Source organism: Oncorhynchus mykiss, chromosome 25 (genome assembly GCF_013265735.2).
Source record: "Oncorhynchus mykiss isolate Arlee chromosome 25, USDA_OmykA_1.1, whole genome shotgun sequence".
NCBI classification, from domain to species: Eukaryota; Metazoa; Chordata; class Actinopteri; order Salmoniformes; family Salmonidae; genus Oncorhynchus; species Oncorhynchus mykiss.
Window position 1 is genome coordinate 39,471,587 of NC_048589.1, and position 23,203 is coordinate 39,494,789.

Below are 23,203 nucleotides of genomic sequence, written 5' to 3' on the forward strand. Positions count from 1 at the left end.
CTCAAGCAAGGATTTTGCTAGGACTGTCTGGGAGTGGTCTGAGTGGGGACAGGAAAACTGAGAACTAGCTGTTATTGGAAGATAGATTTGGAACTCTCGTTTATAGTGATGTCACCAGGCAGGCCAAAACTCCATCCCACCAAAACAGGCTGACATTTTCAGGAGTTCTTTTCAAACAGCTCTTACCCTAAAAGGTCATTATCATCATTTTCACAATTTCACCGTATTATTCAAACTTCATATTGTGGAAATATACAGTATATAAAATACAGAAAAACCTGTTTTTGACTGCACTGGGCCTTTAAGACTAGAATAACTTTGATTTTATTATACGGTGTGCCTGGTGAATCCAGACTTACTCATGAATAGTTATTCTTCCTGGCACAGAACCTTTAGTTCTTGGTCTCCAACTCTGTCTTTGACTCATTCAAAGGCAGGCTCATCTGTTATGAGTACTGGGATAGTTGTGCTTTAACACCCAGCCTCTGCTCAAGTAAAGCCCCAACCTAATCCTTCTCTGCTGCAGACCTCTGGTTTTAGGTCACGTTGAAATCTATCTGAGGGCTGTAGGCTGGAGATGGAATGTACAGTATGTATGGGTGGTATGGGTCGGATTGGGGAGAGGACATCTGTTTTGCGTGTGTTGGAGACACAGCCAGAGACGTGAGTCAAGACAGGATACACATGATCACATGATCAGGGGAGAGAAGGCTTTGATCAGAGGCAGAGCAGCCCCCCCCCCCATTACCTCCTCCCTCCTTATGACCCACTCCTTCTACCCTCCTCCTCCTCTCCCTGTCCCCCTCCCCAACTCTACCATCTTCTTTCTCCAATCTCCCCTCCTTCTCCTCTTCCTCCTCCTCCCCTCCCTTAACCCCCTGTCTCCCTCCCCAACTCTACCATATTCTTTCTCCCATCTCCCCTCCTTCTCCTCTTCCTCCTCCTCCTCTTCCTTTACCCCCAGTCCCCCTCCCCAACTCTACCATCTTCTTTCTCCAATAACTCTTAACCTCCACTCACATTCTCTCCCCCCCTCCCAGAACCTCTCAACTCTTGCCCCACCTGGCCCTACCTGTCTTCCTGTATTTCTCTCACTGCGAACCCAGCAGCATTGACAATGTAATATATATCCATTGGAACAGTACAATGTGATGTCTCACGATACAGACAGACAGTGATGGGTTAAACAGACAGACTCTACTAAAGTGAACCAGATGATGGAGATCCGTGTGTCTGTTTGATTCTCTACCTGCTTGTATCACCCGAGCCTCCCTTCAGGTCTAAACAGACCTCCTCCATCCCTACAGATGGTATTACTACTAACACCAACCAGATGTGATGTAGACTGACTGACATTAGAATAGACGGACTGATAGACTTACTGACTGACTGACTGACGGACTGATAGACTTACTAATTGACTGATATATGGATTGACTGACTGACGGACTGACTGACTAACTGACTGACTAACAGACCAACTGACTGACAGAAGGATAGACGGACTGATAGACTTACTGACTGACTGACTGACTGAATGACAGAAGGATAGATGGACTGACTGACTGACTGACTGATGGAGAGACTGACTGACTGACTGATGGAGAGACAGAATGACTGACTGACGGACGGACGGACGGACGGACTGACTGACTGACTGACTGATGGACGGACTGACTGACTAACTGATGGAGAGTGACTGACTGACTAACTGACTGACTGACTGACTGACTGACGGACTGACTGACTAACTGATGGAGAGTGACTGACTGACTGACTAACTGACTGACTGACTAACTGACTGACTAACTGACTGACTGACTGACTGACGGACTGACTGACTAACTGATGGAGAGTGACTGACTGACTGACTAACTGATGGAGAGTGACTGACTGACTGACTGACTAACTGATGGAGAGTGACTGACTGACTGACTGACTGACTGATGGAGAGTGACTGACTGACTGACGGACTGACTGACTGACTAACTGATGGAGAGTGACTGACTGACTGACTGACTGACTGATGGAGAGTGACTGACTGACTGACGGACTGACTGACTGGAGAGACGGACTGAATGAATGACTGACTGACTGACTGCCTGACTGACTGATGGAGAGAGAATGACTGAATGACTGACGGACTGACTGACTGACTGACTGACGGACTGATGGAGAGTGACTGACTGACTGACGGACTGATGGAGAGTGACTGACTGACTGACGGACTGACAGACTGATGGAGAGTGACTGACTGACGGACTGATGGAGAGTGACTGACTGACTGACGGACTGACTGACTGGAGAGACGGACTGAATGAATGACTGACTGACTAGCGTACTGACTAACTGCCTGACTGACTGACTGCCTGACTGAATGATGGAGAGACGGACTGACTGAATGACTGGCTGACTAGCGTACTGACTGACTGCCTGACTGACTAACGGACCTACTGACTGACTGATGGAGAGACTGACTGACTAAATTACTGACTTACTGAATGACTGACTAATGGACTGAATGACTAACGGACTGACTGACTGACTGAATGACTGACTGACTGACTGACTGACTGAATGACTGACTAGACTTGTGTTGTATGTATTTCATCCTGTTAAGTGTTGTGTTTTGCTTCATTGTCCTGATTTGTCTCAGATCAGAGAGAGAGGGTGGGAGGGAGAGAGAGAGAGAGAGAGAGGGGGGTGGGAGGGAGAGAGAGAGGGGGGAGGGAGGGAGAGAGAGAGGGTGGGAGGGAGGGAGGGAGAGAGAGGGTGGGAGGGAGAGAGAGAGAGAGAGAGAGCGGGTGGGAGGGAGGGAGGGAGAGAGAGGGTGGGAGGGAGGGATAGAGAGAGAGAGGGGGGGAGGGAGAGACAGAGAGAGAGGGTGGGAGGGAGGGAGGGAGAGAAGGTGGGAGGGAGGGAGAGAGAGAGAGAGGGTGGGAGGATGGGAGAGAGAGAGAGAGGGGGGAGGGAGGGAGAGAGAGAGAGGGTGGGAGGGAGAGAGAGAGAGGGAGGGTGGGAGGGAGAGAGAGAGAGAAAGGGTGGGAGGGAGGGAGAGAGAGAGAGAGAGAGAGGGGGGAGGGAGGGAGAGACAGAGGGGGGTTGTTCAGACTGTTTTAATAGTTGCTTTGACCTCCAGATGACAAAGAAAGAAAACAGTTATGAGCTGAACATAACAGCCAGTGGAAGGGAGGACAGTAGCAGGAGACACTATGAACTGAACATAACAGTATGCCAGTGGAAGGGAGGACAGTAGCAGGAGACACTATGAACTGAACATAACAGTATGCCAGTGGAAGAGAGGACAGTAGCAGGAGACACTATGAACTGAACATAACAGTATGTCAGTGGAAGAGAGGACAGTAGCAGGAGACACTATGAGTTGACCATAACAGTATGCCAGTGGAAGAGAGGACAGTAGCAGGAGACACTATGAACTGAACATAACAGTATGCCAGTGGAAGGGAGGACAGTAGCAGGAGACACTATGAGTTGACCATAACAGTATGTCAGTGGAAGGGAGGACAGTAGCAGGAGACACTATGAGTTGACCATAACAGTATGCCAGTGGAAGAGAGGACAGTAGCAGGAGACACTATGAACTGAACATAACAGTATGTCAGTGGAAGAGAGGACAGTAGCAGGAGACACTATGAGTTGACCATAACAGTATGTCAGTGGAAGGGAGGACAGTAGCAGGAGACACTATGAGCTGAACATACAGTGGGGAGAACAAGTATTTGATACACTGCCGATTTTGCAGGTTTTCCTACTTACAAAGCATGTAGAGGTCTGTAATTTTTTTGATCATAGGTACACTTCAACTGTGAGAAACGGAATCTAAAAAAAAAAATCCAGAAAATCACATTGTATTATTTTTAATTAATTAATTAGCACGTTATTGCATGACATAAGTATTTGATACATCAGAAAAGCAGAACTTAATATTTGGTACAGAAACCTTTGTTTGCAATTACAGAGATCATACATTTTCTGTAGTTCTTGACCAGGTTTGCACACACTGCAGCGGGGATTTTGGCCCACTCCTCCATACAGACCTTATCCAGATCCTTCAGGTTTCGGGGCTGTCGCTGGGCAATAAGGACTTTCAGCTCCCTCCAAAGATTTTCTATTGGGTTCAGGTCTGGAGACTGGCTAGGCCACTCCAGGACCTTGAGATGCTTCTTACGGAGCCACTCCTTAGTTGCCCTGGCTGTGTGTTTCGGGACGTTGACATGCTGGAAGACCCAGCCACGACCCATCTTCAATGCTCTTACTGAGGGAAGGAGGTTGTTGGCCAAGATCTCGCGATACATGGCCCCATCCATCCTCCCCTCAATACGCTGCAGTCGTCCTGTCCCCTTTGCAGAAAAGCATCCCCAAAGAATGATGTTTCCACCGCCATGCTTCACGGTTGGGATGGTGTTCTTGGGGCTGTACTCATCCTTCTTCTTCCTCCAAAACACGGCGAGTGGAGTTTAGACCAAAAAGCTCTATTTTTGTCACATCAGACCACATGACCTTCTCCCATTCCTTCTCTGGTTCATTCAGATGGTCATTGGCAAACTTCAGACGGGCCTGGACATGCGCTGGCTTGAGCAGGGGGACCTTGTGTGCACTGCAGGATTTTAATCCATGACGGCGTAGTGTGTTACTAATGGTTTTCTTTGAGACTGTGGTCCCAGCTCTCTTCAGGTCATTGACGAGGTCCTGCCGTGTAGTTCTGGGCTGATCCCTCACCTTCCTCATGATCATTGATGCCCCACGAGGTGAGATCTTGCATGGAGCCCCAGACCGAGGGTGATTGACCGTCATCTTGAACTTCTTCCATTTTCTAATAATTGCACCAACAGTTGCCTTCTCACCAAGCTGCTTGCCTATTGTCCTGTAGCCCATCCCAGCCTTGTGCAGGTCTACAATTTTATCACTGATGTCCTTACACAGCTCTCTGGTCTTGGCCATTGTGGAGAGGTTGGAGTCTGTTTGATTGAGTGTGTGGACAGGTCTCTTTTATATAGGTAACGAGTTCAAACAGGTGCAGTTAATACAGGTAATGAGTGGAGAACAGGAGGACTTCTTAAAGAAAAACTAACAGGTCTGTGAGAGCCGGAATTCTTACTGGTTGGAAGGTGATCGAATACTTATGTCATGCAATAAAATGCTAATTAATTACTCAAAAATCATACAATGTGATTTTCTGGATTTTTGTTTTAGATTCCGTCTCTCACAGTTGAAGTGTACCTATGATAAAAAATTACAGACCTCTATATGCTTTGTAAGTAGGAAAACCTGCAAAATCGGCAGTGTATCAAATACTTGTTCTCCCCACTGTAACAGTAGGCCAGTGGAAGAGAGGACAGCAGCAGATGACCCAACTGTGGTTTGTGAATACTATGATTTTCCATTATAGCCAATTCAATTGCAGTAATTCCGTTACTTATTTTTACCAATCCGTTACCAATGAATCCTTTAATTATTCATGAACAGAATAGATTTCAGTAGAAACACTATAACTCATTAGTAGGTTTACCTTTACCGGTTTCTTCTGTGAACGTTCATTATCCTCTCTCATCACGAGGGAGAGAAATTAGAAAATATCTTTACATTTTAAACATCTTTAAAATATGCGGGTTTTTGGTAACGTACAGGGTTATTCTCTCTGAACATTTCACAACATTTTGTGAAAAGAAAAATACTTTTTTTTTTGTGGCCAATTATTATTATTAAAAAATATATATTTTTGGGGAAGGGTGTTCGTTGAGGTGGGTTACAGCCAGGTACAATATGTTAATTGATACAATTTCATATTCTATATATTTTCAATTAATTATTCCTACATTGTCCCTGTGGGCTGCCACTTTTAAAGAAGAAAATCAGAAGAGATTGTAAAATAAAACATTACAAAAGTATTGATAATTTTGATCAGATTTTTTAAAGTTTAAGTAATAATAAATTCAGTATAAACAGGAAAAAGTGTTACGTTCGCTGAAAGATGGATTAGACCAAGGTGCAGCGTGGTAGGCGTACATCATACATTTATTAAATGAACACCAAAAAAACAAGAAAGATAAACAACACGTAATGTTTTGTAGCGCTAACACAGCAACTATACAAAAACAAGATCCCACAATCTAAGGTGGGAAAAAGGGCTGCCTAAGTGTGATCCCCAATCAGAGACAACGATAAACAGCTGCCTCTGATTAGGAACCCTACTAGGCCAACAAAGAAATAGAAACATAGACATGCCCAACCAAGTCACACCCTGACCTAACCAAATAAACAAGGCTCTCTAAGGTCAGGGCGTGACAAAAATAAATGGCCCTCCCTCCAACCTCCCATCCCATTCCTCCAGCCCCGCCCAGCCAACAAAAGAGATACCTACTCTCAATGGATCAAGTCAATAAATCAATGTGAAGGATGTCAGAGATCATGTCAATGGACCAAAAACTGGATTCTACTGTCAACCTGTATGAGGTGATGCATGAAAAAAGGTCTCTCTCTTTTTTTTCCCTACAGGCAATATCTCAGGCCAGCCCGGGTGGCGATGTGGGTGAGACTCTGGAGGACCTCCAGCAGCAGAACCAGCTGCAAAGCCTGGCGTCCTCCACCCAGCCCTCCCAGAGACCCCGATGCCGGAGCTGGTCCCACGTGGTTCTGCCCAAACTAGAACCAGAGGAGGAACCAGAACCGTTCATCCTGGACCTCAGGAACTTCCCTGAGTTGGCCAATGCAGACCTGGGATCTCACAGCCCTAATATACAGGTAGAACCCTAACCCACACACCCTAATATAATAACCATAACATACTGTACAGGTGGGACTCTGTAGTACCATTTCATTCTGGCAGAAAGGGAAGGTTGACTGAAAGCATAGAGTTTTCACATCAAAGATATCAGGGTGTTTTTAATGGCAGCTCAGCATTACCGTAAGCCTTACACACACACACACACACACACACACACACACACACACCTGCATTAAAACTAAGGGTGGCAGGTAGCCTAGCGGTTGGGAGCGTTTGGCCAATAACTGAATGGTCACTGGTTTGAATCCCTGAGCCGAAAAACAGACAAATCTAAGGGGTGAAAGGTCAGCGTATTAACGTGCTCCCCAAGAGCAGCAGCTCTCAATTATCTACCAGGATGTTTTTTTTACACAGAGGTTTTATTTCATATTTTGGGTTATTACAGAGATGGTTTATATGTGCAGGTGGATTAGAAAATAAATCAAGTTAGACTTTGGGGTAAAACCGACACAAGAGAAGCCCAGGTATCCAGAAATTGAGAGCGCCTCGTTTTTGTTTTAATAACAAGGAACATGTGTTCTTCATCCAAGTGGGATTGGGCCATCCTCTTCTAGTTTATAGGAACCAGACAAAGATATTTGGTTTTATCATTCTTTCTTTGGGAGCCAGCGGCTAATACCCTCGACTGCTTTCATGGGCTTTTCACCTTGTTATCACGTCGGCTGGAATTCATTGCTTTCAACTGTGGAGGGTCATTGCTTGACGAGCTGAGTGAACCATACCAGACTGTACTGGTGCACTATGGGGAATAGAATACAACAGTAGAGTAGAATAGAATAGAACGCAGTAGATCCATGATATAAATGAGGGTGTTCAGATATCTCTGTCTTGCACACAAACATTGGCCTGATCTCTTCACCGTTAATAAATGACTAACATTCTGTACATTATAATCTCCTGATTGACAATATCCAGTAAATATTTGACTGGAGTAGCTTGGTTCATGTATGGTTTATCTGGGGCATTAAGGGTGGAAGTGGCTATCCTTCAGATCACAGCTATGTACGAGTCACAGCCTCTAATGGGCCGTAGTGAGGCCTAATACACTCTTATAATTACCGCTCAGACACGAGGGAGAAAACAGAGCACAGCTTCAATATGCAGAGGTCCTATACAGTACAGTACAGTACAGCTTCAATATGCAGAGGTCCTATACAGTACAGTACAGCTTCAATATACAGAGGTCCTATACAGTACAGCACAGCTTCAATATAAAGAGGTCCTATACAGTACAGTACAGTACAGCTTCAATATGCAGAGGTCCTATACAGTACAGTACAGTACAGCTTCAATATGCAGAGGTCCTATACAGTACAGTACAGTACAGCTTCAATATACAGAGGTCCTATACAGTACAGTACAGTACAGCTTCAATATGCAGAGGTCCTATACAGTACAGTACAGTACAGCTTCAATATACAGAGGTCCTATACAGTACAGTACAGCTTCAATATACAGAGGTCCTATACAGTACAGTACAGCTTCAATATACAGAGGTCCTATACAGTACAGTACAGCTTCAATATGCAGAGGTCCTATACAGTACAGTACAGCTTCAATATACAGAGGTCCTATACAGTACAGTACAGCTTCAATATACAGAGGTCCTATACAGTACAGTACAGTACAGCTTCAATATGCAGAGGTCCTATACAGTACAGTACAGTACAGCTTCAATATACAGAGGTCCTATACAGTACAGTACAGCTTCAATATGCAGAGGTCCTATACAGTACAGTACAGTACAGCTTCAATATACAGAGGTCCTATACAGTACAGTACAGCTTCAATATACAGAGGTCCTATACAGTACAGTACAGTACAGCTTCAATATACAGAGGTCCTATACAGTACAGTACAGCTTCAATATGCAGAGGTCCTATACAGTACAGAACAGCTTCAATATGCAGAGGTCCTATACAGTACAGTACAGTACAGCTTCAATATACAGAGGTCCTATACAGTACAGTACAGCTTCAATATACAGAGGTCCTATACAGTACAGTACAGCTTCAATATGCAGAGGTCCTATACAGTACAGTACAGCTTCAATATACAGAGGTCCTATACAGTACAGTACAGCTTCAATATACAGAGGTCCTATACAGTACAGTACAGTACAGCTTCAATATGCAGAGGTCCTATACAGTACAGTACAGTACAGCTTCAATATACAGAGGTCCTATACAGTACAGTACAGCTTCAATATGCAGAGGTCCTATACAGTACAGTACAGTACAGCTTCAATATACAGAGGTCCTATACAGTACAGTACAGCTTCAATATACAGAGGTCCTATACAGTACAGTACAGTACAGCTTCAATATACAGAGGTCCTATACAGTACAGTACAGCTTCAATATACAGAGGTCCTATACAGTACAGTACAGCTTCAATATGCAGAGGTCCTATACAGTACAGTACAGTACAGCTTCAATATACAGAGGTCCTATACAGTACAGTACAGCTTCAATATACAGAGGTCCTATACAGTACAGTACAGTACAGCTTCAATATACAGAGGTCCTATACAGTACAGTACAGCTTCAATATGCAGAGGTCCTATACAGTACAGTACAGTACAGCTTGAATATACAGAGGTCCTATACAGTACAGTACAGCTTTAATATACAGAGGTCCTATACGGTACAGTACAGTGCAGCTTCAATATACAGAGGTCCTATACAGTACAGTACAGCTTCAATATACAGAGGTCCTATACAGTACAGAACAGCTTCAATATGCAGAGGTCCTATACAGTACAGTACAGTACAGCTTCAATATACAGAGGTCCTATACAGTACAGTACAGTACAGCTTCAATATACAGAGGTCCTATACAGTACAGTACAGCTTCAATATACAGAGGTCCTATACAGTACAGTACAGCTTCAATATACAGAGGTCCTATACAGTACAGTACAGTACAGCTTCAATATACAGAGGTCCTATACAGTACAGTACAGCTTCAATATGCAGAAAAGGCACAAAAGTAAAACATTGGGCCAAAAATGTACTTTATGTCCTGAATACAAAGAATTATGTTTGGGGCAAATCCAACACACCACTGAGTACCTCTCTTCATATTTTCAAGCACGGTGGTAGCTGCATCAGGTTATGGATATGCTTGTCATTGGCAAGGACTGTGGATTTGTTTTAGGATTAAAATTCATGGAATAGAGCTAAGCACAAAATCTTAGAATAAAGGTGATTCTAACATGTTTTGATTCAGGGGGTTGAATACTTCTCTAATCAAGATATATTATTGTTTTATTTGTAATCTTTATTTTTGTTTCTACTACTTTGACATTACAGAGAGTATTCTGTGTAGATGGCTAACAGAACATGACAATTAAATCCATTTGAATCTTTATAACACAACAAAAAAGGTGGGAAACTCAAAGGGGTGTGAATACTTAGTGAAGACACTGTACTGTGTGATCAGCGTTGCTTTATAGTCATCTGGGAAAGCACTGTGTGATCAGCGTTGCTTTATTGTCATCTAGGAAAGTACTGTGTGATCAGCGTTGCTTTATTGTCATCTTGGAAAGTACTGTGTGTTCAGCGTTGCTTTAGTGTCATCTAGGAAAGTACTGTGTGATCAGCGTTGCTTTATAGTCATCTAGGAAAGTACTGTGTGATCAGCGTTGCTTTAGTGTCATCTGGGAAAGTACTGTGTGATCAGCGTTGCTTTAGTGTCATCTAGGAAAGTACTGTGTGTTCAGCGTTGCTTTATAGTCATCTAGGAAAGTACTGTGTGTTCAGCGTTGCTTTAGTGTCATCTGGGAAAGTACTGTGTGATCAGCGTTGCTTTAGTGTCATCTGGGAAAGTACTGTGTGTTCAGCGTTGCTTTAGTGTCATCTGGGAAAGTACTGTGTGTTCAGTAAATGTTGGCCATCAACTGCATCAGATCTGGGACTCCATCTTTGCATCCCAAATGACCCCTTTTACCAATATATCCCCCCCCTCAATTTCTCTCTCTCTCCTCCCCCTCCCCTTCCCCCCAGGTGACCATTGAGGTGGTTGAGGACCCCCAGACGGAAACAGAGATGGAGATGGACCTGGCCAAGGAGGGGGGTGATGGGGGCCGCAACGACTGGTCCCTGTCCTCAAAGGAGTGGCTCGGCCACAAGAAGCTGTTCTTGGCTCTGTTCTGGGAGTACCCGGACCAAGCTGAGACTGAGAGTGGGCAAGGTGGCAGGGCCAGCCCGGAAGAACAGGAACAGGAGCAGCCCACAGAGGACTACAACTATGACCCTGAGGAACAGGAACCTGAGCTTAGTGGGACCAGAGGGACTGGGGTGGAGACCGGGGGGACTGGGGCTGGGGTGGAGACCGGCGGGACTGGGGTGGAGACCGGGGGGACTGGGGTGGAGACTGGGGGGACTGGGGTGGAGACCGGGGGGACTGGGGCTGGGGTGGGGGTGAAGACCGGAGGGGCTGGGACCGGGGTGGGGGTGAAGACCGGGGGGACTGGGGCTGGGGTGGAGACTGGGGGGACTGGGGTGGAGACTGGGGGAACTGGGGTGGAGACCGGGAGGACTGCAACAGGGACATGGGTGGAGACTGGGGGGACTAGGACAGGGGCTAGGGTGAAGACCGGGGGGGCTGGGACCGGGGTGGGGGTGAAGACCGGAGGTGCTGGGTCCGGGGTGGGGGTGAAGACCGGAGGGGCTGGGACCGGGGTGGGGGTGAAGACCGGAGGGGCTGGGACCGGGGTGGGGGTGAAGACCGGAGGGGCTGGGACCGGGGTGGGGGTGAAGACCGGAGGGGCTGGGTCCGGGGTGGGGGTGAAGACCGGAGGGGCTGGGACAGGGGCTGGGGTGAAGACCGGAGGGGCTGGGACCGGGGTGGGGGTGAAGACCGGAGGGGCTGGGACCGGGGTGGGGGTGAAGACCGGAGGGGCTGGGACAGGGGCTGGGGTGAAGACCGGAGGGGCTGGGACCGGGGTGGGGGTGAAGACCGGAGGTGCTGGGTCCGGGGTGGGGGTGAAGACCGGAGGGGCTGGGACCGGGGTGGGGGTAGAGGGAGACTGGGGGAGCCACTGGAGAAACAACAAAGGATGGGACTCCAAGGAAAACTATGGTAAGTTTTTTATGTTGTAATTATCTTGAAATGGCGGATTAAGAAGGAACAATTCAGCAGTATTAAGTTACAATGCGTACCAATGTGATGTGTAGCACCAGTACCTACCTGGAAGATACCCTGCAAATAACATCCTCTTAAAGGGACCCTGCCAGATTTAGCCTTGTTTTCATTCAATTTACTATAGTGTTTTGCAGACTGTAGTCTACTGTCATATCTACTGTAGTGTTTTGTAGACTGTAGTCTACTGTCATATCTACTGTAGTGTTTTTGTTTTAATCCCATTGACATAGAAGTGGAGGCTTTTTTCTTCAGGAAACCTACTGGAGAAATACAAGAAATATAGACATTTTCTATAACCTGTAGGTAGGTTAGGACTGGGGTCTGAACGGAGAGTTCCGTTCTTCTGCTCTCTGCTATAACCTGTAGGTAGACTAGGACTGGGGTCTGAACGGAGAGTTCCGTTCTTCTGCTCTCTGCTATAACCTGTAGGTAGACTAGGACTGGGGTCTGAACGGAGAGTTCCGTTCTTCTGCTCTCTGCTATAACCTGTAGGTAGACTAGGACTGGGGTCTGAACGGAGAGTTCCGTTCTTCTGCTCTCTGCTATAACCTGTAGGTAGACTAGGACTGGGGTCTGAACGGAGAGTTCCGTTCTTCTGCTCTCTGCTATAACCTGTAGGTAGACTAGGACTGGGGTCTGAACGGAGAGTTCCGTTCTTCTGCTCTCTGCTATAACCTGTAGGTAGACTAGGACTGGGGTCTGAACGGAGAGTTCCGTTCTTCTGCTCTCTGCTATAACCTGTAGGTAGACTAGGACTGGGGTCTGACCGGAGAGTTCCGTTCTTCTGCTCTCTGCTATAACCTGTAGGTAGACTAGGACTGGGGTCTGAACAGCAACAACACGAGATATGGTCTATAGGTCAATATCATTAAAACGTCACAATAACGTGCAGAGTGCTCGATTTGTCATCTGGGGAGCAAGGAGACCCCCCCCCCCCCATGGCCTTTTCTCGGGATTATTCAATAAATGTTAACTATTTGGTTGTAATACTGTATCATCAACTATTGGACAGCATAGTAAAAACTACACATTTCTGATTATTCCATGCAAAACAACTGTGCACATTTAGGTTATACATTAGTTACTGAAACTGCTTTTCATGGTCAGTAAACATCAATGTCATTTCAGATAGGTGAGGGTAGCCTCACGATATCTCTCAAAATTGGCCACCATTAATTTAATATGAATGGTAATAAAAGTCAACTATACCTGACAGGTGTGAAGGGGTTTATGTTCATTTCCCATCCTTTGTGGGCTCTGCCTGTCAAGCAGCAGAAGGACACATTTTTGTCGATGTACCGTTCGCCGATAATGTTTATTTTGCAAGTTACCGGTAGAAACGTTGTACAGTAGGCTGATCGTAGTGGTAAGTAGACCTAATGTACTGTTTTTCCTCTCACCAACGTAGGACTGACTACCTAGCGAAGTTAGCTAACATGATCCCCTCTTCGAGTGTTTAATCACGATTGCTGCCAACAGACATGATTGGCTACATTGATTGATGGACCATGTCAAAGAAGCTAGCTAGCTAATAAGAGATCACATCAATATAGCTAGGTAACAAGCTAACTTTCAGAGGATAAACTAGATGGCTATATCCAAATAATGTTTGATTTGCTTTCCGTCTATAGTGGTGATGACAGTGGTCCGACTGGCTACTTTACCAGGACGAGGACTTGCCGATATCAAGCTCTTTTCCAAAAGCCTAATGTCCGACGAAACATGCTAAATGACACATTGTTTCCTTAGCTAGCTAGCTACATGCCAAATGGATTTGCTTACCTTCAAGTATCTGAAAACACATGATCAATTGATGTTTATTGATCACGAAAAGCATGCGGTTTCTTGCTGTATAACTCTGACGATAGAGCTGTGTGGAATAATCTAATCAAATTGTATTGGTCACATACACATGGTTAGCAGATACTAATGCTCGGACCATGCAGTAATATCTAACAATTTCACAACAACTACCTAATACACACAAGTGTAAAGGAATGAATAAGAATGTGTACATATATCTAACCATTGGTTTTAGCGGAGCTGGGGGTTGTCTTTACCCCTTCCAGCACCCAAATCGAATGCTCAACTCCGTATTGTGATGCTTGATTTAAAACGATCTCGATATGGGGAGGGTATATTCAAATTAAATAACGTAGTACCAACTGTTTTTGCGGACATCACTGTAGTACTGTATTTACTATAGTACTCTACAGTATACTACAACAAGTATTACACATGATCCAGCGATACTACAGTGGTGTTTATAGTATTCTACAGTATAATACATTTTATTATAGAATTCCATAGTAAGTGCTGTGATATTCTACAGAAAACAGTAGTATTTTTTTCTTGTGGGAAGGGCTTTTCAGTGGGCGATTTCATGTTGAGTGACCCTGTGTCCCGGGTGGACCAGGTTTGCTCATTTTCGACCATTCCATTGGTCATCCAAAGGAGTGGAGGCTTTTTTCTGGTCACCGGGCCATGGAAAGCGAACTCGACAAGTCTTTGTCCCAGAGAACAAGGTGCCACCACGTCGTAATAGGATGAAAGAGCCACTGTCATCCAAAACCCAACCGTTGTGATGCACTCAGGTTCCAGACTCAGTTTTGGACGAGACTGACTTTATGACCCAAATTATTCTATTTGCACTTTGTAGTCAATTTTGACGCTCATGTTTTTGACTAATAACTATGACACATCGTTTTCAAAAGGAAAACCTTTAAAAAAAAACAGCTTTTCAGAAAGCAGAAGTTTTGTCTCTTTAGTTTCTTCCATAATGGCTAGAGTAGGTATCTAAGAGAAACTATTGGCTTGTGTACTGCTACTGTATTTCTCTATTGTTGAAGCGGGCTACTCCTGTTTGTTTGGTGTCCCTTATCACAGGTCTGAGAGAGGGCTGGTGTTTGTGTATGATTCTGGGTCAGGGGTCAGGTGTCGGGGCCAGGGCCAGGGCATGTATGCAGCGAGCTGTCGGAGATGTTTTCGTTGTGACAGTTTCATCCGTGGGGCTCAGAGACAGTGATACCCCTCCCCCCTCTCTCTGACCCTCTGTTCCTCTGACATGATTTATGATTCCAGGCTGTTCTTTCAAGGTCGGCTACATAAACATGCCAACTCCCTCTCTCATCCTCCCTCCCTCATTCTCCCTCCCTCCCTCATCCTCCCTCCCTCATCCTCCCTCCCTCATCCTCCCTGCCTCATCCTCCCTCCCTCATCCTCCCTGCCTCATCCTCCCTCCCTCATCCTCCCTCCCTCATCCTCCCTGCCTCATCCTCCCTCATCCTCCCTCCCTCATCCTCCCTGCCTCATCCTATCTCCCTCCCTCCATCATCCTCCCTCCCTCATCCTCCCTGCCTCATCCTATCTCCATCATCCTCCCTGCCTCATCCTCCCTGCCTCATCCTCCCTCCCTCATCCTCCCTCCCTCATCCTCCCTCCCTCATCCGTCCTGCCTCATCCTCCCTGCCTCATCCTCCCTCCCTCATCCGTCCTGCCTCATCCTCCTTGCCTCATCCTATCTCCCTCCCTCCCTCCTTCATCCATCCTCTCTCCTTCCTTCCTTCCTCCCTCCTTCGGGCTCTCTCCCAAACTCTCCCTCTCTCATCAATCTGATGCCTATTTTAAAACAGTCAGGGAGAGGGACGTACAGGCTGGACATGGCCTGTAAGGTCTACTGTGTTCACCCTGCCTAGGTAAGGGAGGGGCTTTCTGTCTTCTGGGGACACGATTAGAGGTGTTTGTTGACATCCCTAGAGTTTCGGATATACGATCAAATAACTTACTTTATACTTGCTATGGTATATTGTGGGCCTGTAGGTTGATTTCTTTAGAAATACTTTCTTTCTATCTCTCTCTCTTTCTGTCTATTTATCTCTCTCACTCTCTCTGTCTCTCTCAGTTCAATTCAAAGGGCTTTAATCGCATGGAAAACATGTTTACATGGCCAAAGGGAGTGAAATAGACAAGAAACAAAAGGGAAATAATCAAAAATATCAGTAAACATTACACAAACAATAGTTTTAAAATAATAGACACACTTCAGATGTTATATTATTGGCAATGTTTTAAAAATTTGCAAATATATGAAAGTGAATATAAATAAACAGATGATGAATGCAGGATGCTGGATGAAGTAATCTCCTCTCCTACTTCTTTCTTCTCTCCTCTCCTCTCCTCTTATCGCTTCTTATTTTCTCTCTTCTTCTCTCCTCTTATCTCTTCGTCTTTTCTCTCTTCTTCTCTCCTCTTATCTTCTCACTTCTCTCCACTTATTTATTCTTATTTTCTCTCATCTTCTCTCTTCTTCTCTCCTCTCCTCTCTTACTTCTCTCCTCTCCTACTTCTCTCCTCTCCTCTTCTCTCTTCTTCTCTTCTCTCTCCTCTTATCTTCTCTCCTCTTCTCTTCTCCCTTCTTCTCTCATGTTCTCCTATTCTCTCCTCTTCTCCTCTTTTCTCCTCTTCTCCTCTCTTATTCTCTTCTCTCCTTTTCTCCTCTCTTCTTCTCTTCTCTCTCCTCTCATTTCCTCTTCTCTTCTCATTCCCTCCATCTCTTGATCACATGTTAAATATGTTCCTTGCTGGATCTCTCCCTATCATTGCTCCCTCCATCTTCTCCTCACTCACAATTTTAACCCTCTCATTTTTTTCCCATTGCTCTCCCTCGCTGTTTGTCTCTCTCTTCCCTCCTTCTATCCCTTCTATTCCTTCTCACGCTCTTCCCCCATCCCTCCATCCCTCCACTGAGTCTGTAATCTTTTTAACATGGGGAGAGAACTCATTGTTCATTAAACAGAAAACCTATTAGCCAGCCTGGTAGAGGCCTAACTGTCCTGGGGCATTGTTTGTTTTGGCTCTGTCCACTCTGCTGGAAGCTGCTGAATTTACCATTGACATACTGTGTGTATTATAACTAGGAGAAACACGCACATACACACACACACGCAAACACACACGCTGGCACATACACACACACACATACACACACACACACACATACACACACACACGCTGGCACACACACACACACAAGCTGGCACATACACACACACACACTGGCACATACACACACACACAAGCTGGCACATACACACACGCTGGCATATATACACACCCACACACACACACACGCTGGCACATACACACACACACGCTGGCACATACACACACACACAGACTGGTACATGAACGAGCATGCAAGCATACACACTTACGAGGAGACACACGCGTCCACACACAAACACACACACACACACATCCTAAGCTGCCTGCTGGCCCCAAAGCCTAATCATTAGTGACATCATACTTTCTTGAAAAATATGCAATATTAATTTAGTCCCACGTCGTTAACTTCTTTGTGGAAACGGAACAGTTCAGCGTCTCTGGTGTTGGGAAGGAGTCTGACTAAGACAGAGACAGGTCCTAGATCAGTTTACAGCAGGTTGGTGTCTGTCTCTGTTAAGGAGATTCACATTACTTGACAGGTCCTAGATCAGTGTACAGCAGAGACTATACCAAGGCAGGGTAGGAATGTGACAGTCTATTTAATCTCAGAGACTATACCAAGGCAGGATAGGAGCGTGACAGTCTATTTAATCTCAGAGACTATACCAAGGCTGGATAGGAGCGTGACAGTCTATTTAATCTCAGAGACTATACCAAGGCTGGATAGGAGCGTGACAGTCTATTTAATCTCAGCGACTATACGAAGGCAGGATAGGAATGTGACAGTCTATTTAATCTCAGAGACTATACCAAGGCAGGATAGGAATGTGACAGTCTATTTAATCTCAGAGACTATACCAAGGCAGGATAGGAACGTGACAGTCTATTTAATCTCAGAGACTATACCAAGGCAGGATAGGAATGTGACAGTCTATTTAATCTCAGAGACTATACGAAGGCAGGTGATAGAAACACAATCAAGTGTTGATAATGAAAATATTAACCAACAATTTGTCTTTTGCATAGAAGTGATGTCTGTAGCATTTACTTTTAAATTGTTCAAAAACGACAATCAATATTGATGCCCCGTGTGAGGAATGTTAAAGGGAATTTCCAGATCTTTGAGTACAGTAATACATTTTTTATGAATAAGAGAAAATGTTGTCGGAACCTGATCCCGCCTCCTAAATAGAGAGCAAAATCAGCCACTGTTGTCTTCTCTCTGTCTTCTCTCTGTCTTCTCTCTGTCTTCTCTCTGTCTCTATCTGTCTTCTCTCTGTCTCTATCTGTCTATATCTGTCTCTCTCTGTCTTTTCTCTTTGTCTCTATCTGTCTTCTCTCTGTCTCTCTCCCCGGTAATTCATAAGCCAATGTCTTCTATATGTCTTCTATCTGTCTTCTCTCTGTCTTCTCTCTGTCTTCTCTCTGTCTCTATCTGTCTTCTCTCTGTCTCCGCTCTGTCTTCTCTCTGTCTCTGTCTCTCTCTGTCTCTATCTTTCTCTCTCTATCTGTCTCTCTCTGTCTTCTCTCTTTGTCTCTCTCTGTCTTCTATTTGTCCATATCTGTCTTCTCTCTGTCTCTGTCTCTCTGTCTCTGTCTTCTCTCTGTCTCCTCTCTGTCTCTCTCTGTCTTCTCTCTGTCTCTATCCCCGGTAATTCATAAGCCAATATCTTCTCTCTGTCTTCTATCGGTCTTCTCTCTGTCTCTCTCTGTCTTCTCTCTGTCTCTATCTGTCTTCTCTCTGTCTCTGTCTCTGTCTCTATCTGTCTCTCTGTCTCTATCTGTCTTCTCTCTGTCTCTATCTGTCTTCTCTCTGTCTCTTTGTCTTCTCTCTGTCTCTGTCTCTATCTGTCTTCTCTCTGTCTCTGTCTCGGTCTCTCTCTGTCTCTGTCTCTGTCTCTATCTGTCTCTATCTGTCTCTATCTGTCTTCTCTCTGTCTCTGTCTCTCTCTGTCTCTATCTGTCTTCTCTCTGTCTCTGTCTCTCTCTGTCTCTATCTGTCTCTCTCTATCTGTCTCTCTCTGTCTTCTATCTGTCCATATCTGTCTTCTCTCTGTCTCTATCCCCAGTAATTCATAGGCCACTGTCTTCTCTCTGTCTCTATCCCGAGTAATTCATAAGCCACTGTCTTCTCTCTGTCTCTATCCCCAGTAATTCATAGGCCACTGTCTTCTCTCTGTCTCTGTCCCCAGTAATTCATAGGCCACTGTCTTCTCTCTGTCTCTGTCCCCAGTAATTCATAGGCCACTGTCTTCTCTCTGTCTCTGTCCCCAGTAATTCATAAGCCACTGTCTTCCCTCTGTCTCTGTCCCCAGTAATTCATAAGCCACTGTCTTCTCTCTGTCTCTATCCCCAGTAATTCATAGGTCACTGTCTTCTCTCTGTCTCTGTCCCCAGTAATTCATAGTCCACTGTCTTCTCTCTGTCTCTATCCCCAGTAATTCATAGTCCTCTGTGAGTGAGTGTTTTCTTGCCCCACTCTTCCACCAAGGCACCTGCAAGTTCCCGGACATTTCTGGGGGGAATGGCCCTAACCCTCACCTTCCGATCCAACAGGTCCCAGACATTTCTGGGGGGAATGGCCCTAACCCTCACCTTCCGATCCAACAGGTCCCAGACATTTCTGGGGGGAATGGCTCTAACCCTCACCTTCCGATCCAACAGGTCCCAGACATTTCTGGGGGGAATGGCCCTAACCCTCACCTTCCGATCCAACAGGTCCCAGACATTTCTGGGGGGAATGGCCCTAACCCTCACCTTCCGATCCAACAGGTCCCGGACATTTCTGGGGGGATTGTTCCTAGCCCTCACCTTCCGATCCAACAGGTCCCAGACATTTCTGGGGGGAATGGCCCTAACCCTCACCTTCCGATCCAACAGGTCCCAGACGTGCTCAATGGGATTGAGATCCGGGCTCTTCACTGGCAATGGCAGAACACTGACATTCCTGTCTTGCAGGAAATCACGCACAGAACGAGCAGTATGACTGGTGGCATCGTCATGCTGGAGGGTCATGTCAGGATGAGCCTGCAGGAAGGGTACCAGATGAGGGAGGAGGATGTCTTCCCTGTAACGCACAGCATTGAGATTGCCTGCAATGACAACAAGCTCAGTCCGATGATGCTTTGACACACCGCCCCAGATCATGACAGACCCTCCACCTCCAAATCGATCCCGCTCCAGAGTACAGGCCTCGGTGTTATGCTCATTCCTTCGACGATAAACGCGAATCCGACCATCACCCCTGGTAAGACAAAACCGCGACTCGTCAGTGAAGAGCACTTTTTGCCAGTCCTGTCTGGTCCTGCGACGGTGGGTTTGTGCCCTTAGGCGACGTTGTTGCCGGTGATGTCTGGTGAGGACCTGCCTTACAACAGGCCTACAAGCCCTCAGTCCAGCTTCGCTCAGCCTACTGCGGACAGTCTGAGCACTGATGGAGGGATTGTGCGTTTCTGCTGTAACTCGGGCAGTTGTTGTTGTTGCCATCCTGTTCCTGTCCCGCAGGTGTGATGTTCGGATGTACCGATCCTGTGCAGGTGTTACACGTGGTCTGCCACTGTGAGGACGATAAGGTTGTCCATCCTGTACCTGTCCAGCAGGTGTGATGTTCGGATGTACCGATCCTGTGCAGGTGTTATTACACGTGGTCTGCCACTGCGAGGACAATCAGCTGTCCATCCTGTCTCCCTGTAGCGCTGTCTTAGGCGTCTCACAGTACGGACATGGCAACTTATTGCCCTGGCCACATCTGCAGTCCTCATGCTTCCTTGCACCATGCCTAAGGCACATTCATGCAGATGAACAGGGACCCTGGGCATCTTTCTTTTGGTGTTTTTCAGAGTCAGTAGGAAGGCCTCTTTAGTGTCCTAAGTTTTCATACCTGTGACCTTAATTGTAAGCTGTTAGTGTAAGCTGTTAGTGTCTTAACGACCATTCCACAGGTGCATGTTCATTAGTTGTTTATGGTTCATTGAACAAGCATGGGAAACAGTGTTTAAACCCTATACAATGAAGATCTGTGAAGTTATTTGGATTTTTATGAATTATCTTTGAAAGACAGGGTCCTGAAGTTTATGTACAATGCATTCGGAAAGTATTCAGACCCCTTCGCTTTTTCCTCATTTTGTTACATTACAACCTGAGTCACTTCAAACTGACAATGTGAACAAGGCTTTAAATACATCCCCCCCCTCTCATCCCTCCATCTCAGAGTACGAGGAGGAGGAGTGGAGTGACTGGTCGCCATGCAGCGTCACCTGCGGCAATGGCAACCAGAAGCGTATTCGTTCCTGTGGTTACGCATGCACAGCGACCGAGTCCCGGACCTGCGACCTGGACAGATGCCCAGGTGAGATAGAAACCTGGGTGATGTCATCAATAATTCCCTGGGTGATGTCATCAATAATTCCCTGGGTGATGTCATCAATAATACCCTGGGTGATGTCATCAATAATACACTGGGTGATGTCATCTTAATGGCCTGGGTGACGTCATCAATAATGGCTGTGTCTCTGGTTGTGTCCCAGTAGTTCCAAATAGCATCTGTCTCCTTTCCTTCATGATCACTGATGCCAAAGGACTTCATAAGTGTTGAAGCAATAATTACTGGTCAGTTGCTTGTGTGTCTTGTACAGTGGTCGTACCATACAAGGCTCTTTATATCAGTGGAATGTGCTCAGTGCAAATGGGACTTGGATGCAGTCCAGCTGGGACTCCTGTGTTGAGTAGTGAGCTGCCTGCTTGTTGCTCCCCTGAGGAGTCCTGGTGTGTACACAGCTCTATGGCTGTTTTGCTTCCTCAATGGAGGCTTGTACCACAGAGCTGAAGGGTAGAGGAGATTGTGTGTGTGTGGGCACAGACATTCACGCCAGTCATATATCCACAGCTAATCATCAAATAAAAAAATATAAGTTCATTGGTCGCGTACACAAATTTACAGATAATATCCCAGGTGCAACGAAATGATTGTGTTTCTAGCTCCAACAGTAATACCTAGCTAAATGCTTGTGTCTCTAGATCCAACAGTAATACCTAGCTAAATGCTTGTGTTTCTAGCTCCAACAGTGCAGTAACACCTAGCTAAATGCTTGTTTCTAGCTCCAACAGTAATACCTAGCTAAATGCTTGTGTTTCTAGCTCCAACAGTAATACCTAGCTAAATGCTTGTGTTTCTAGCTCCAACAGTAATACCTAGCTAAATGCTTGTGTCTCTAGATCCAACAGTAATACCTAGCTAAATGCTTGTGTTTCTAGCTCCAACAGTGCAGTAACACCTAGCTAAATGCTTGTGTTTCTAGCTCCAACAGTAATACCTAGCTAAATGCTTGTGTTTCTAGCTCCAACAGTAATACCTAGCTAAATGCTTGTGTCTCTAGCTCCAACAGTAATACCTAGCTAAATGCTTGTGTTTCTAGCTCCAACAGTAATACCTAGCTAAATGCTTGTGTTTCTAGCTCCAACAGTAATACCTAGCTAAATGCTTGTGTTTCTAGCTCCAACAGTAATACCTAGCTAAATGCTTGTGTTTCTAGCTCCAACAGTAATACCTAGCTAAATGCTTGTGTTTCCAGCTCCAACAGTGTGGTAATACCTAGCTAAATGCTTTTGTTTCTAGCTCCAACAGTAATACCTAGCTAAATGCTTGTGTTTCTAGCTCCAACAGTAATACCTAGCTAAATGCTTGTGTCTCCAGCTCCAACAGTAATACCTAGCTAAATGCTTGTGTTTCCAGCTCCAACAGTGCATTAATTACCTAGCAAGTTAAAAATCTATACACACGAAATCCAGAAAAATACAACAACAAAAAAATATATGTAAACATTATTATGTGTTCCATGACTCTATGTACATTGGGCAGCAGTCTGTAAGGTGCAGGGTAGAGTGCCAGGTGGTAGCCGGCTAGTAACAGTGACTAATGTTCAGGGCAGGGTACTGGGCGGATGCTGGCTAGTGGTGACTGTTTAACAGCTACCCACTGAAACACATTTTTTTTCCTTTTTGTGGTATCTTGTGCTATCCATTCAGCAGGTTTCATATTGTCTCTTTCCCCTCTCTTTCTGTAGATGACCTCCTAGCAGTTACTGAGCTGATGCCTCTGGAGAAAACCAATGGCACTGACTCCCTTGACACAAGTAAGTTTGTTGCAATGTGTATATGACAAGTGTGTGCGTGTGTGCGTGTGTGTGCGCGCGCGCGCCTGTAGTCAACAGGGCCTGTTGTAGTATTTAGGGGGCCTTCATGGTCTGTTCCGTTTAGGATGGTTTAAACTGCTCTACTGGGGCTCCAATCATAGAGGGACTGTGGGAG

At 45.7% G+C, this 23,203-nt stretch overlaps 1 protein-coding gene across 1 annotated transcript in view; it reads left to right on the plus strand.

The window, feature by feature from the left end:
- Positions 1 to 23,203, plus strand: part of LOC110504251 (isthmin-2-like) — a 34,860-nt gene that overhangs the window by 6,720 nt on the left and 4,937 nt on the right. The window contains exons 2-5 of the mRNA XM_036962737.1: positions 6,517 to 6,762; positions 10,813 to 11,890; positions 21,108 to 21,245; positions 22,960 to 23,028. Of these exons, the coding sequence (XP_036818632.1) occupies positions 6,517 to 6,762; positions 10,813 to 11,890; positions 21,108 to 21,245; positions 22,960 to 23,028 (1,531 nt within the window). The remainder of the gene's footprint in view (positions 1 to 6,516; positions 6,763 to 10,812; positions 11,891 to 21,107; positions 21,246 to 22,959; positions 23,029 to 23,203) is intronic.